The following is a 15,678-nucleotide window of genomic DNA, read 5'->3' as shown; positions in this document are numbered from 1 at the left end:
AGGTTCTGGAGTCATCTAAAAAGTTCTTTAATTTTTTTCATCAAAATAGTGTAGAATCTGTCTGGATTTCAAAACATCGCTGGCCAGTTTATAAAAGTCAAAGTTTAAAGAGAATAAACATTATATTCTTCGTTTTTTAGATGAAAGGAAATAGAAAATAACATTAATTGACCAAAGACAAAAAAAAGTTAAAATTTTGTTACTTATTTATTTATTTTATTTATTTTTTTCTTTTACTATTATTATTATTATTATTATTATTATTATTATTATTATTATTATTATTAGCAGTAGTAGTAGTAGTAGTAGTATAATAATTATTATTATTATTAATGTTATTGTGATTATTATTGTTATTATTTTCTTCTTTTTCCTCTTCTTCTTACTGTATTATTATTATTATTATTAGAAGTAGTAGTAGTAGTAGTAGCAGTAGTACTAGTAGTATAGTTATTATTATTATTAATGTTATTATGATTATTATTGTTATTATTTTCTTCTTCTTCTTCTTCTTCTTCTTCTTCTTCTTCTTATTATTATTATTATTATTATTATTATTTATTATTATTATTATTATTATTATTATTATTGCTGTTGTTAATGATCATGCCATAAATGACAATTTTAAGAAATGAAATACAGTAATTATATCTGGTGAGTATTTAGAATTTGTATGTAATTTAAAGAATGCAAATGAAAAAGATGATCTTTCAAGGGTATATTATGTGAGGTACTAATAAACAAAAGGGGGAGAGGAGGAGGATGGAACTTAGATAGAGGAAGCAAGGGGAAAAAAAAAAGTAGGATCAGCCCGGTAAATTCTTATCTCTGATACCACCCCTTGTCTTGATATTATTTTATATCACTAAGATTATATGACTAAATGTCAACAACTTGCATCTCTTGATACATCTTTACCAGCACCACACACTCATGTACACATACTTACTCTGAATTTGATTAGTCTTTGGTGGTAAAAGATAGCCTTGTGGAACACCCCACTGAAGCTTAGGTGCTTTGGCATAGTACAGCTTTGGTTGTGGTTAAGAATACTGCCATTATGTTCCCTTTGTGACCATGATACCCAGGTTCTTGGTGCAGGTGCAATTGCCTTACACCAAAGATGCACTTGGGTGGTGATATGGGCCCTAATATGGGTACCACTATAAATATAATTGCTAGCGCTGCTAATGGGTGGAAGCTGAACAGTGCTTCCCATACTTTTCAAGTATACCTACAGGCATAAAAAAAAAAAAAAAAAAAAAAAAAACATTTATAGCTTGTGATATGGTAATCATTGACTACATGCCAGGTAACATAAATGTTTTCCATTTTCCTCAATAATAGGAATTAAGCAACAAGATGCTGCCTTCTCATTTTGCTCACCTGCCAAAAAAATTACCAATATGTTGGAAGATTTACCCTGTGTGACACTGCTTTGCCGACTGCTAACAAAAATTACCAAAATGTTAGGAGAAATTTGCCCTATGTGATGCTGCTTTAAGTTGCACATTTAAAGAAAAGATTTGCTCATCTGAAGATATTAGAATTAAGACTAGTTTCTATCTCTAAAGATCTTGCTTGACATATATTATGATAGAATATGTGGTGGAATATGATTTAGGATAAGTGTCAGAGTCGCTCTAAATAAAAATGTTGCTGAAGGATCACTGGTACTCCACTATCTTCTAAGATCTTGTTTTCACAAGAATTAATAAAGATGTGATGAATTGTAATATAAATTTTACCAAGCAGTACTGTTTGAATCAGGAAGGGATTATACTTATGGGTCAGTTTGTACAAGATACAAAGAATGAGATTTCCTGAAAGCTGAAACCGATTGTAACTCTTCATGAACCTGCCATAAGTAAAGTGATCACTTGCGTGTGTCTCAAAAACAGTAAAAACAAGGTGAAAATAAGTGACAGTGAATGTTAGCTTTTTCAATATGTGATATATTCCATTTGAATGAAGTTTAATAAAGGAAGACATGATCTCTGCTATGAATGTTTTCATTGTTGCTTTTCAGTCAATACTGAATTAGTAATAATAATTTTTTCAATGATTCCAAGATTTTTTTTAATTATATCATTACCATTAGAGATGTTTTATTTTATCTAAATCATGTACTTGTTATGTTTAGCTCTCATTACCTTAAGTGTTTTCAGACCAACATCTTAACTCATTTGCTGTTGCCAGGATGTTTTGGATCTCTGAATCCCAGGATGCAGTCTACTCTAATCATAATACCTCATAAGTATGCCCTTACCCTTATATCAAATAAATGTCAGTAATTCAGATAGCCAGGTCAAATGAATATATTTCAGCTCAATAACAGTAATCAAACATTCTACAGATGATGACCCGGCTGTGATCCGAGACATGCTATTGGCCAACCCTGATCAGCTAGCACTCCTCAAGTATAACAACCCTAAGCTAGCAGAGGCAGTAACCGGCGGTGACCTTGGTAAGTGTGATGATCTCTCTCTCTCTCTCTCTCTCTCTCTCTCTCTCTCTCTCTCTCTCTCTCTCTCTCTCTCTCTCTCTCTCTCTCTCTCTCCTTCCTGATACACACCTCCCTCAATGATGACATTTAGCCAAATATGAAGTATTCGGTAAAGGAAGGAATAAGCAGAGGAGAAGACTGAACATGAAGGCTATTAAGGTGAAGCTGGAGATATTGATCTCCTACTTATTCCTTATAACTTTCACTTCTTTCTATTTGTACCTTGCTGATTTCCTGACCTCCTTAGCCTTGAGTATTTATGACTTCTCTCGAGAAGCTAGTCTGAGGGGGAGGTGACACTGTCCGTGTAGTGGTTTGAATTTTCTTTGCTCTTTACTCTGTATAGTGTTTTAGTATGTTTTTGGTGGATTTTCTTATACATGGATTTATGGAGGTATATGCAACAGGAGGCGGTGGCATAATGGATAAGGTGGTGAGTGTGGGATCGGGCAGTTGTCCACGCATAGGTTCGAATCCCACCACATACTGCTTTGAAGCTGTGCCATTTGTTGAATGGTTTAAAGTTACCTACATGTCACCATGATACCCAGGTTCTAGGTGGTTACACCAAAGATATGCTTGGGTGGTGATATGGTCCATGATATGGGTACCATATTAGGGCCCATAAAGAAATAATTGAGGTGCCCTTTCTCGTTTTCTTTGAGAAGACACCAAGCCTGTTCGGTTTGTTTGTTTTCTACGGGAAAATTGTAAGTGTGCCATCGTGCCGCATAAGTGTGTGAAGTGTTCTTGCTCCTTCCCATCACTTATGGTGGACCCTCATGGGGAGAGTCTGTCATGTAGGGAGGTGTTTTGTAGCCTTACTTCCCATTGTGATTGCTATAAGGCCTTTTTCCCATGACCAGTTTCTATGTCTTTTGGAGAGTGTTAAAGACCATACCGAGAAGAGGAAAGCTTCTTCTGGTAAGTGTAAGTCTTTCCCTATGTCACGGCAGTTGCAGAAACGCATGTGTAGGATGGAGATGTTGGACTGGCTTTCCCTCTTTCTCTCCTCTTCCCAGAGTTCTCCATTCTCTGGTTTCTAGACTCCAGCTTCACAGGTATATGATTCCCAGCTGGGAACAAGCAGTTCTATACACTTAACCCTCGGCTATCGCGCCCAATTGGGGCCGAAATAACCGCGCTATAGCCAAATTGATCTTGACGGGAAGGCGGTTTTGGCCAATGAGCGCTCAGATATCCCATGACGTCATGGCTGGGTGCTCGATAGCAGGCATCTGAGGCCGCGATAATGAAATTTTAGCAGCTTTTCATGGGTATTTGATAGCAATAAAACGCTATAGCAGAAGTCACAATAGCCGAGGGTTGACTGTACACAGGCCAGGGCAGGTTAGACCAGCTGGTGCTGCCAGTCCAGAGGTCGAGATGGTACCGGCATCCGCTGACCACCATGGGCTCAACAACAACAACATCAAGTGGCTTCCATGCCCTGATCCTGGGACAGGTAAGGCAGTGCACAGTGCACTTGGTACTTTTTGCATTGTGTACAGTGGTGGAGTCAGCGACAACCATCCAGCTTCCATGCCAGGCAGCTGGCCCACTACCCAAGTTACAGAGGTCAGCATCTGCCATACAGCTCCCATGCCTGGTGGCCAGACTCCTATCCAGGATATTGATAGTGGCATCTGCCATATGGCTCCCATACTTGGCGGCCAGCCTCTTATCCCCTCCCGTGGTTTTATCCCTGGTACAGGTAAGGAAGTGCCCAGTGCTCCTGGTACCTTTGGCACTGTTTATGGTGGTGGGATTGGTGACAGCTATCCGGCTCTCGTACCTGGTGGCTGCTGCTCTACTCAGGTTGCAGAGGTAGGCATCTGCCATACAGCTCCCATGCCTGGCAGCAAGACTTCTTTCCAGGATGTTGAGGCTGGTGTCTGCCATACGGCTCCCATGCTTGGTAGCCAGCTCATCATCCCTTCATGTGGATTAGGCATAGGTGAGACTACTCCACTTTTTTCTATGGTGAAGTTTGGCCACAGCCATGCTGCTAAAATGTCTAGTAGCCTTCTCCCTACCCAGAATATGAGTGTTGGTGTCAACCACAAGGCTCCCATGCTGAGCAACCAGACTCATGTCTCTTGTGTAGGGGTTGCAGTGTGTCCCTTGGCTCCCATGCCTGGCGGCCATTCTCTTCCTCGCAGTGGTTTGAGCCATTTGGACCCTGGTGAGTCTGCTGGGCAGCCTTACATTTATTCAGGAGGCTTCTGTTGAGGCTGCCCAACCAGCTCCTATGCCTGGTGGCAGTGGGGTGGGTCAAGATCTTTTGGCTACCATGCCAATTGGCCACTCCTTTCTTCAGGTGGGACCTGTGAGGATGATGAGGAGGAAGTGCCTCCCAGTCAAGGTGTGTCCCCTTTTTTACACCTAATAGGCCAAGTGAGGGCCTTTTCCTAAGGCTCAGGCACAAGGCTCAGTTTTGCCTTGCCAGCCCTCACTTACTCTCCCACGGTCCTTTATGGCTCAAGCTGTCCGTGAGGAAGCCCAATGTAGGTACCTGAAGGAGCTTAAGCCTTTCTCAGCCAATTTTCAGTTGTTCAGGGACTGGTATGGCCAGGCCAGGTCTTTTATCTGCCTGACGGGGCCTCACTGGCTCCTCCTCCATTTAATGAGGAGTCGGGGGTCTACAGCCGGTGGGCAACCCAGCGGTCTCTGTCTTCTCCCATCTGTTGGTGCAAATGGAGAAAGTGTGTGGCTTCATGGCTGACGTTGCCTCTAGGACAGACCAGGTTTTGGCTACATGGGCTGGTGCTGCTTCTAGCATAGAGGAAGATGTTTTGGAATTTTTGTTGGCACTGGCCAAGGCTAACAAGGACATTCTTTGTCCTGCTGCGAAGTTGTGTTGTAGACTCCTTATGTTATGGAGGCAAGCTGTAGTGGATTCGTTGCCTTGTACCTTTTATGACAGGAAGAAGCACCAGCTTCTTTCTTCTCCCTTTTCTGACGTGCAATTTGACCCAGTTGTGGTGGCCAGGGTGCAGGACAATGAGCACTTGGCTTCTCAGCAACATAAACTCTCTTCCGTGGTACGGGAGTTGGTCTTATCTTTTTGGGATTCAGCCTAGAAGCCCCATGGGAACAAGATAAAAAGGCAAATGAGGAGGGTTAGGTTAGGTTTGTTGTCGGCTCCTATCCCTAGGCCCTCTGCTGCCCTCTGTCTAGCAGTGGAAGATCCCATGGCATCTCATTTGTGGGACTCTCTTGTCTCGGGGATGTGGTCTGCACAGGAGCAGAGGTTTCACATCAACCACCAGGAGATGATGGCTGTTTTCCGGACTCTGCAGTCAGTTCAGCAGGAATTATCAGGCATGATGGTGTCTCTCATGTCAGATAATTTGACAGTGGTGGCCTATTTATGAAATTCGGGGGGCACTTGGTCCGAGTCTCTGTTGGGTTGGGTGGGGAACATTCTGCGGTGGTGCGAGGACAACTCAGTCTCTCTCTTTGCCCCAGATTCGTGCTGGGACAGTGCAGTGCAGTGGCAAATGTCCTCAGTTGCTAGTGTGTGGGGTCAGTGTGAACCTTATATCCAGTAGTGTGCAGGCAGGTCCTCCAGGTGTGGGGTATGCTGCAGGTGGATCTGTTTGCAACTGCCTTAAATCATCAGTTACCTCTGTATGTGTCTCCCCTGCCAGACCTGGGAGCTTGGAAAGAGCACACATTTACCTTTCCATGGGAGGGCTTGGATCTTTATGCCTCTCTTCCCTTCTCTCTGATTCATCGGGTGCTGGTTCGGATCAGAGGCTCCACTTGTGTTTGTGTAACTAATTGCCCCGTGGTGGCATCAGGCAGACTGGTGTCCTCTGCTTCTGAGTATGCTAATGGACCATCTTTGAGTATAGCCTCCATGGGCCTCTCTGCTCCGCCAGCCTCATCAACACCTCTCACAACTCTCCAGGGGCACTTCACGCATGGGGGCTCTCCTGCGTCTTCCGAAAGAGAGGCTTTTTGTGGAAGGCTAGTAGATTTATGGCCTGTCCAGTCTGACAGTCCTCTGCCAGAGTCTATCAGGCAAAGTGGTCTGTCTTCTGCGGTTGCTTTAAATCCATGTGTTGTCATCCTCTCTCGGCCTCTGTGATAGACTTTACAGACTTTTATTTTCCTTTGGGACACAAAGCACTTGTCCTTGCTGTCCATTAGGGACTATCATTTAGCTTTGGCCACCATTTTCTGGCAGGCTAGCTTGGATATCTCACAGGATTGGGATCTGTCAGCTCTTTTTCAGGGATTTGCCAAGTCGGCTCCTCCCTGTTCACCACGCATTCCTGTGTGAGATTTATCCTTAGTTTTACGTTCATTAATGAAGTCCCTTATGAGCCTCTTTGTTTGGCTTCATTGAGGGACATTGCACTAAAGTCCTCTTCTCTTTTGGCTGTAGCGTCTGGTTGCTGAGTTAGAGAACTGCATGGGCTGTCAGCGGAAGTTCGTCACTTTAAGGGGACCGTCCGGTGAGGTTTTAGAAAAATCGAAAATAATGAGGTACGTGGGTAATTTTTTTTTCGCTGATAGATGGCTATTACACGATGTCAGTTTAGTAGTTACAAGCGAATCGACCCATAAATAACTGCATGAAAAATAAAAAATAAATTTTTTGAAAAAAAAAAGTTTTCCTTTAAACTTTGTCACCAGAGGACAGATTTCAATTTTGCCAGTACGGATATGAAGTATGTGGTATAACAAAACTTTCCATCTCATAGAATTTTTATTTTTGTATTTTGGTGGCCATTATGAATTTTTTTTTTTTATATATATAAAATTACATTGTGACACTTAGAAAAAAATTCAAAATTCTATGAGACGGAAATGTAGCAGCTTCATTGAGTTTCAAAATGATACCTCAAAATTGAAAATCCGTTGAGAAATGTGGGAGAAGATACGATTTGAATGATAAAAAAGTGGAAACTGAGAAAAGGCAAAAAAAACCCAGAGATGTCATTTTGGTCCTCTATGACCCTGTACATTTATTTGGGTTGGATATTTCGTGCTTATACACCACCATGTGCATCATATATGTTGTTTAGGCATGTTTAGAATATTTTGTAAGACTCATATGGCACCTGGCCACCCTTACAATGACTGTAGGTATTAGTCGCTCGAAGGTGAGGGTGTCTCCCATCCATGCATGGTCAGTACAACTTGTAATTTCCCCTTGCACCGTTTGTTTAGACATTGTAAAGCAAAAAAGGCAGGTAAAATAGGCTGGATTGTGTCTTGCAAGGTATGAAATAACGGGCGAGATACTCAACAGATCCTCCTCCCATCGCAGTCACATGGACACTGAAATGGAAGGGGAGAGGGTGTGTTCCTGTGTACGCCATAGTACTAAGTTGCCAACGCCCACCTTTCCTTACAAAAGAAACCACTTTTCATGGCTTTTTCCGTGCTTATTATCATCATTTATGGAACAGTGGGGAGGGGGGAAGCCCCGGGCTGCGGTGGGCGTGGCAGGGGCCCTTCAAAGTTTAAATACCCAACGTATTTTAGTGTATTTCCAAAAAATACTATATCACTATGTTGCTATATGTTTGGGGATGCTCTGGTGGTGTTTTGGGGATTTTCGATATTTTTCAGATTTTTTGATACCATGGCCACCAGACGGTCCCCTTAAGGGTTAGTCTTCTTTGGCTTTTTCTTTAGCCCCTGATTTTCTAGGGAAGACTCAACTCCCAGGTGATGAATCTCAGTCCGACTTCACCATTCCTGCTCTTACGGAGTACGTTAGCGACTCGGAAGGGCACCAGCTTTTATGGCCAGTGAGAGCCGTCAGGGAGTACCTTTGTAGGACTAGGGATTGTCATTGTAGATGCTCCCATCTTATTGTGATGGTTACTGGGCCTCGGTGTGTGGTGCATTCTTATACTACTTCTCATTGGATATGTCAGGTTATCCAGTGTGCACATGAGGATGTTTCTGAAGAGGACATGCGCTTGGTTCGGGTGAAGGCACATGAAGTTAGAGCAATGGCAACGAGTGCCTTGTTCAAGAAGATTTGCAATATTCCTGCCGTTCTTCAGGCAGGAACCTGGAAGAGTATGTCCACTTTTGCTTCTTTTTATCTCAGGGATATTACTCTTTGGTATTTGGATACTTTTTTTCTGGGCCCTGTTGTGTCAGCTCTCACGGTAATTCGTTATTATTTCTTTTGGGTTCCTTATACATACAGTTCTATGTATTGTCCTCTGTGGGGTTTGGGGTCATTGGACCGTTCTCGTGGCGTTAGTTGTGATGCTCCTCTCTCTCCTTTGATTTTGTCCCTCTGTCATGGGATACAAGTGCTGCACCTCAGGATATGGCCTCCGCCTTGCAAGTTTTGGGTTTGTAAGGGTGTGTGTGTCTTGGGGAGTGAAAATTATTTTTAGGGGTGAGGTCATCCTCCCTCTTTACTTGAAATTCAGTTCTTAAGCAATATTTAATAATCATGGGTAGTAGTATATGTAATAACAAATAGGATTTTTTAATGTAAAATCCATTTTGATCTACATACTTATCCATCATTATCAATTATAATTGAGTTTCTGTTCCTCCTTTCCCTCTATGACCTTTTAGGCTAAAGGCGAATGAGGGAATCGGCCTGATGGCTGGCATCTGGGAGTAGAAAACGGGCTGGGTGTCTCCTCAAAGAAAATGAGAAAGGACACCTCAAGTATTTCATTAATTTCTCTTCTCGAGCTGTTAGACATGGTGTAAGTTTGCTGTGGGAATGGGGGGGAGAGAGAGAGAGAGAGAGAGAGGGGGGATACAAGGGGCCTGTTTTCTATCGCTCTAGCCAAGGCTGCTGGACCCAATCGGACGCAAGGCCACGTACACCGATGATACCACCTCATTCAACCTGTGATATTTTGACAACCATAGCATCTAGAGACTTCTGGTTTTTTGCATTGCAAAGAGGAAGAGTTGCTTGTGGGCAGAACACCATTTGTTCTCACTCATTTATTGAATTTCCAAGTGTAATCAGTATGTGAATACAGGCTATTTTGTGTGTGTCTCGCCAAACCTCCTGAGTTAGCAGGAGCTAAAAATCCCAACATCTCCGAGTTTTAGGGTTAATTGTGATGAAACTGGCCTGTTTTGAAAAAAAAAAATATGAAACATGATCTATATAACAAAGGAAGAGAAGTGTTTGCCAGGACACAAGCCCATGAAAGACAAGCTAACCCTGCTTCTGTGTGCCAATGCTAGTGGCGACTGCAAAACTAAACCACTGCTTTTTTTCTAAATTTGGGTTTGGCAATGGCTGGAACAAATTACGTGATTTATAGGTATCAATAGTCGAACTTTTTAATACTCGAACGGCCATTTGGAACGAATTGAGTTTGAGTATTGAGTCTCCACTGTATAAAAAAAAATATATGATATCCATTATAGCAGGCAATAGAGGGATGGAAATACAAACATTGTGGTGAAAGCAACACACAAGCTAAATGGGGTTACAAGAAGAATTGGCTGCTTCTTCTTGTAACACACTTTCTTTCTTCCTCCTTTTCCTTCTCTCTTTTGATAGATGTTTCCATATTATGATTTGCAATACAAAACAGCAGTACCCTATAGTGTATCCCATGCCGCACTCTAGTTTGGCTGCAAGCCACATCTTTGTTTCCTATTGAAATTGATGGAAAATTTATTAATGTGTTCCAGAGAGAGAGAAAATATACTTACAATCTCATATCTATATCTTGTCCTATCTCTCCAGTCTCTCCTCAGGAGAGAGGTGCATCATACATTTTGCTTCTGCTAGTTCTTGCTAGTTTTCTTTGGAATGATTACTGCTTCCAAATCAGAGAGCCCATTTCTATATATTGAGTGCATATCAGGTCTAGCATGGAGAAGTCCAATCCCCACTTTTGTTGTGACTTAAAACCTTCCAAACCTTGATTTGATATAGTCTGTTGTTGTGCTATATATGATAGAGGTGGCCCTCAAAAGGTTCTTAGCCTTTCATTATCTGAATCTCATGTGCATTACATTTCTGTCCAAAATCATGCAGTCTGCTCTCCAACTAGCCTAATATTACTTCAATAATTGAAAGTCAAAATTTTCTTCATTGTCTCACTCGTATTCTATCAATTAATTGCTATTCTTAATCATTCATCTCTTTCTCTGGTAAACTCTGGAACTTCCTGGTTGCTTCTTTATTTCCATCTTTACTATAACTTTAACTCTTTCAAGAGGAATGTTTCAAAACACTTTTACTCTGGTTTTGGCTGATGGTTTTAACTTTATTGGACTAACACTTTATTATGTTTTTTTTTTTTGTCCTTGCTGCTGCCCTACCTACATGAAAAAAAGTCTCAGGCAGCTCTTTGAAAAAATACAAATATGTAGAGAGTAAGTGATAGAGGAATGAATACATAGAGAAGTAGACAAACAAATGTGTTTTATGTTCTCTTCTTGTAACATTATGAAGTTATTACCTAATTTTGGTATGTCCCTAAGTTAACTCAATGTACTGTATGATGGTGCTGCAGAAAAGTTTGCCACGGTGCTAAGGGAGCAGCAGGAAGTACGCCGCAACAGGGAGCAGCAACGCATTCGCTTGCTGACAGCAGATCCTTTTGACATGGAGGCCCAACGACTTATTGCTAATGAGATACAGCAGGAGGTAGGTGTGGAGTGGTGTGTTAACAGTGCTAGCAGCAGAGAGGTGCTGGGTGAGTGTTAAATGAGTACATGGGATTAACTGTAGAGTTGTCTTAAGGGTGAGCCAAAAATTGTTGTAATCATCTTGTATGTGTGTGTGTGTGTGTGTATTTTTACCTAATTGTATTTTACCTAATTGTAACATACGGGAAAGGAGCTATGCTCGTACTGTCCCGTCTCCATATCTACTAATGTCCAGCTTTTTCTTAAAATCATGAATATTCCTTGCGTTGACCACTTCCACGTCTAAACTATTCCATGCTTCCACCCTTCTATGAGGGAAGCTATATTTTTTCACATCTCTCCTATAAGTGGCCATTTTTAGTTTTTTCCCATGCCCTCTCGACACTCTTTCATTCCACATACACAGATCTTCCCTATCCATTTTTTCCATGCCAATCATCACTCTGTATATTGCTATCAGGTCTCCCCTTTCTCTTCTGTTTTCCAGGGTCGGAAGTTGCATTCTGTTCAGTCTGTCTTCATAAGTCAAATCTCTTAAGTCAGGCACCATTTTTGTTGCAGCCCTCTGTACTTTCTCTAGTTTCCTTATGTGTTTCTTTAAGTTCGGAGCCCACTGTATTGTTGCATATTCAAGCCTTGGTCTTATCATTGCAGTAATTATTTTCTTCATCATTTCTTCATCTAAATATCTGAACGCCACTCTTATGTTCCTCAATAAGTTCAATACTTCTCCAATTATTTTGTTTATATGTCTCTCTGGCGATAGGTCATTGGTAATTGTCACCCCAAGGTCTTTTCTTCATGACTGGTTTTATGTCTTCATTTCCTATCTTGTACATACTCCTGATTCTTCTTTCACTCTTGCCAAACTCTAATTTCTTGCATTTTGTCGTGTTGAACTCCATTTGCCATGTACAGCTCCATTTCCATATTCTGTCCAAGTCTTCCTGGAGTAGTTCGCAATCTTTGTCACATCTCACTTTTCTTAACAATTTTGCATCGTCTGCAAATAGGCTCACATAACTGGACACCCCATCCACCATGTCATTTATGTAGACCGCAAACATTACTGGTGCCAACACTGATCCCTGTGGAACTCCACTCTCCACCAAGCCCCATTCTGATGGTCTGTCCTTAATTATTGTTCTCATTTCTCTTCCTACCAAAAGTCTTCCATCCATTTTAGTAAACTGCCATGCACTCCTCCTACCATTTCAAGTTTCCAGATCAGTCTCCGGTGTGGTACCTTATCAAAGGCCTTTTTTAAATCCAGATATATTCCATCAGCCCAACCATCTCTTTCCTGTATTACATCTATCACCCTCGAATAGTAACATATCAGGTTTGTCGTGCATGAACGCCCTTTTCTAAAACCAAATTGACACTCACAAAGTATGTCATTTTCTCCAAGAAGTCTGTCCATCTATTCTTCACCACCCTCTCACACATCTTAGCTACCACACTTGTAAGTGACACTGGTCTATAGTTCAATGGGTCTCTCTTGTTACCTGATTTATAAATTGGGACAATGTTAGCTCTTTTCCAGTCTTGGGGCACTACACCTTCCCTTAATGAGGCATCAATTACTTCACAAACTTTTTCTGCCAGTTGCTCCTGCATTCTCTTAAAATCCATCCTGATACCCCATCAGGTCCCACAGCTTTTCTCACTTCTAAACTCCCCATCATATTCTTGATCTCCTCCACAGTTACTTGAAACTCCTTCATAATCCCTTTCTGTTCCATTACCAGTGGTTTGTCAAAAGCAGTCTCCTTTGTGAATACCTTCCGAAAGCATCCATTCATAGCCTCTGCCATTTCCTGGGATCCTCACTGCATACTCCATTTACTTCTAAACTTTCAATACTTTCTCTATTTTTGATGTTGTTGTTCACATGTCTGTAAAAAGCCTTGGTTGGTCTTTACATTTATCAATTATATCCTTTTCTTGTTTCTTTCTTTCTTCTCTTCTAATCAACACATATTCATTTCTTGCTCTTTTGTAACTTTCCCACTGCTTAATCCGTCTTTTCCTTCTCCACCTCTTCCATGCATCCTCTTTTCTTGTTCTAGCCTTTTCACATCTATCGTTAAACCAGTCCTGCTTTCCAACTTCTCTATGTTGTCTTATTGGTACAAATTTTTCTCACCTTCTTTGTATATTTTTATAAATTCCTTCCACTTTTCATTTGCTCCTTAGCACTCTTGAATTTCATCCAATTTGTCTCTTGAAAGAATTTCTTTAGGTTTCCAAAATCTGTCTTGGCATAATTCCATCTTCCCACTTTATATTCTTCATTTCTTCTAGATTTCTCTTCATCTATCACCTTGAACTCCAAAACTGCATGATCACTCTTTGCTAAAGGGCACTCCACCCTCATCTCCTCAATGACCATTGGCTCTGTACTAAAGACCAAGTCCAGTCTTGACGATGCTCCCTCTCCTCCAAACCTAGTATCTTCTTTGACCCACTGAGTTAACACATTTTCCATTGCCAGTGTCAATAGTGTATTTCCCCATGTTGTCTCTGATCCTTCCATTGACCAGTCCTCCCAACACACCTCTTTACAATTAAAATCTCCCATCATTATAGTTCGTTCACAGCCACCCAACATTTCTTCCAGACATGTTCCTGTATCTCTTATCATTTCTTCATATTCCTGTACTGACCATGCATTTGTCTTAGGTGGTATGTACACCACTATGTAGTGCCTCTTTTTTCCTTCATTAGTTTCTGCTCTGATCTTTAGCACTTCTGCCTTTCCCATACCTTCTTTCACTTGATCCACCTTTATATCTTTTTTTAACCAGCAACATCACTCCTCCTCCCATCTTACCTACTCTATTTCTTTTCCAAACATTATATTTCCCTTCTCCAACCATCATCAGGTCTTCTCCCTCTCTCAGTTTTGTTTCAGTAAGACCCACAATATCTGGGTTCTTATCCCTCAAGTAATCGTTGAGTTCTAAAATCCCCGATATCACTCCATTTATGTTGGAATACATTACATTCCGCTCATACGTAAGTTTCTTTAGTCCTTTTTTACTGTACTTTTCTGGGTTATGAATGTGTGTGTGTGTGTGTGTGTGTGTGTGTGTGTGTGTGTGTGTGTGTGTGTGTGTGTGTGTGTTGTATTTACCTAGTTGTATTTTACGAGAGGGGAGCCTATGCTTGTGTTGTCCCGTCTCTGTATCTCACAGTGTCTAATTTTCTCTTAAAGTCGTGTATAGACTTTGCACACACCACTTCTCTGTCCAGTCCGTTCCATATATCTATCACTCTCTGGGGGAAGCTGTTTTTCTTGGAGTCTCTTTTGTTGTTATCTTTTCTGAGTTTTAGTCCATGTCCTCTTGTGTCCCTTCTGTCACTCTTCAGCAGGTTCATCCTATTAGGAAGCTCCATACCATTCATTATTCTGTAGATGGTCAACAAGTTGCCTTTTTCTTTTCTCTGCTTCAGTCTTGGTAATTCCAGTCTCTCCAGTCTCTTTTCATACGTAAGAGCCAACAAAGTTGGGGTCAGTTTGGTGGCCGCTCTTTGTATCCTTTCAATTTTCCTGATATTCTTCCTATTCTTCCTCGTGTTAGGTGACCACAGTACTGCTGCATACTCCAGTCATGGTCTGATCAAGGATACCAATAACTTTTTCACCATATCTTCATCAATATATGAGAATGCAATTCTAATATTTCTCAGTAAGTTGTAGGTCTCACCAATAATTTTATTTATATGTTTATTGGGGGACATTTCTTTTGTTATGAGAACTCCCAGGTCCTTTTCACTTTCCACCTTCTTAATCTTCTCTTATATTGTCTTGTTATCCTATTTTTTGCTCTTCCCAAATTCCATTATGCTACATTTCTTAATGTTGAATTCTATCTCCCATCTTTTACTCCATTCCCATAGCCTATCTAAATCCTGCTGTAGAGTTGTACCATCATCGTGCGACCCAACTTTCTTCAAAAGTTTTGCGTCATCTGCTAAGAAACTCTTATAGCTTTCTACTCCTTCATCCATGTCATTTATGTATATTGCAAACATAATTAGGGCCAACACAGAACCTTGCAGAACCCACTTATAACTTCCTTCCAAGTGGACTCCTTATCTCTAATTGTCACTCATAGTTTTTCCAGTTAGGAAATCCTTCATCCATTCCAGCAATTTTCCTTTTATTCCACCTATATCTTCCAGTTTTCTTATTAATTTTCCGCGTGGAACTTTATCAAAGGCTTTTTTTTTTTTTTTTTTAACTACACTGTCAACCCATCCATCTCTTTCCTGTGTTATGTCTATGACTCTAGAGTAAAAACATATAAGGTTTGTTACACATGATCTTCCTTTTGTAAAGCCAAATTGTCTTTCATTAATTATATTTTTTTCTTCCAAATGTTTGGTCCATCTTTCTTTGATCACACATGCACATATTTTAGCTGTTGTACTTGTTAGGGACATTGGCCTGTAATTTGTTGGGTTATCCTTATTTCCTCCTTTATATATTGGAACAATATTGGCTTTTTTCAAATCTTCTGGTACTTTTCCCTTTTCAATAGAAC

At 40.9% G+C, this 15,678-nt stretch overlaps 1 protein-coding gene across 5 annotated transcripts in view; it reads left to right on the top strand.

The window, feature by feature from the left end:
• LOC123501952 (protein DDI1 homolog 2-like) overlaps nt 1-15,678 on the top strand; it is an 80,475-nt gene that overhangs the window by 13,461 nt on the left and 51,336 nt on the right. For all 5 annotated transcript variants that reach the window (XM_045251070.1, XM_045251067.1, XM_045251068.1 and 2 more), the window contains 2 exons: nt 2,357-2,467; nt 10,990-11,123. In XM_045251070.1, coding sequence (XP_045107005.1) covers nt 2,357-2,467; nt 10,990-11,123 — 245 coding nt within the window. The remainder of the gene's footprint in view (nt 1-2,356; nt 2,468-10,989; nt 11,124-15,678) is intronic.

Source organism: Portunus trituberculatus, chromosome 10, assembly GCF_017591435.1.
Source record: "Portunus trituberculatus isolate SZX2019 chromosome 10, ASM1759143v1, whole genome shotgun sequence".
Lineage (NCBI taxonomy): Eukaryota > Metazoa > Arthropoda > Malacostraca > Decapoda > Portunidae > Portunus > Portunus trituberculatus.
This window is presented reverse-complemented; position numbering and strand designations above follow the sequence as displayed.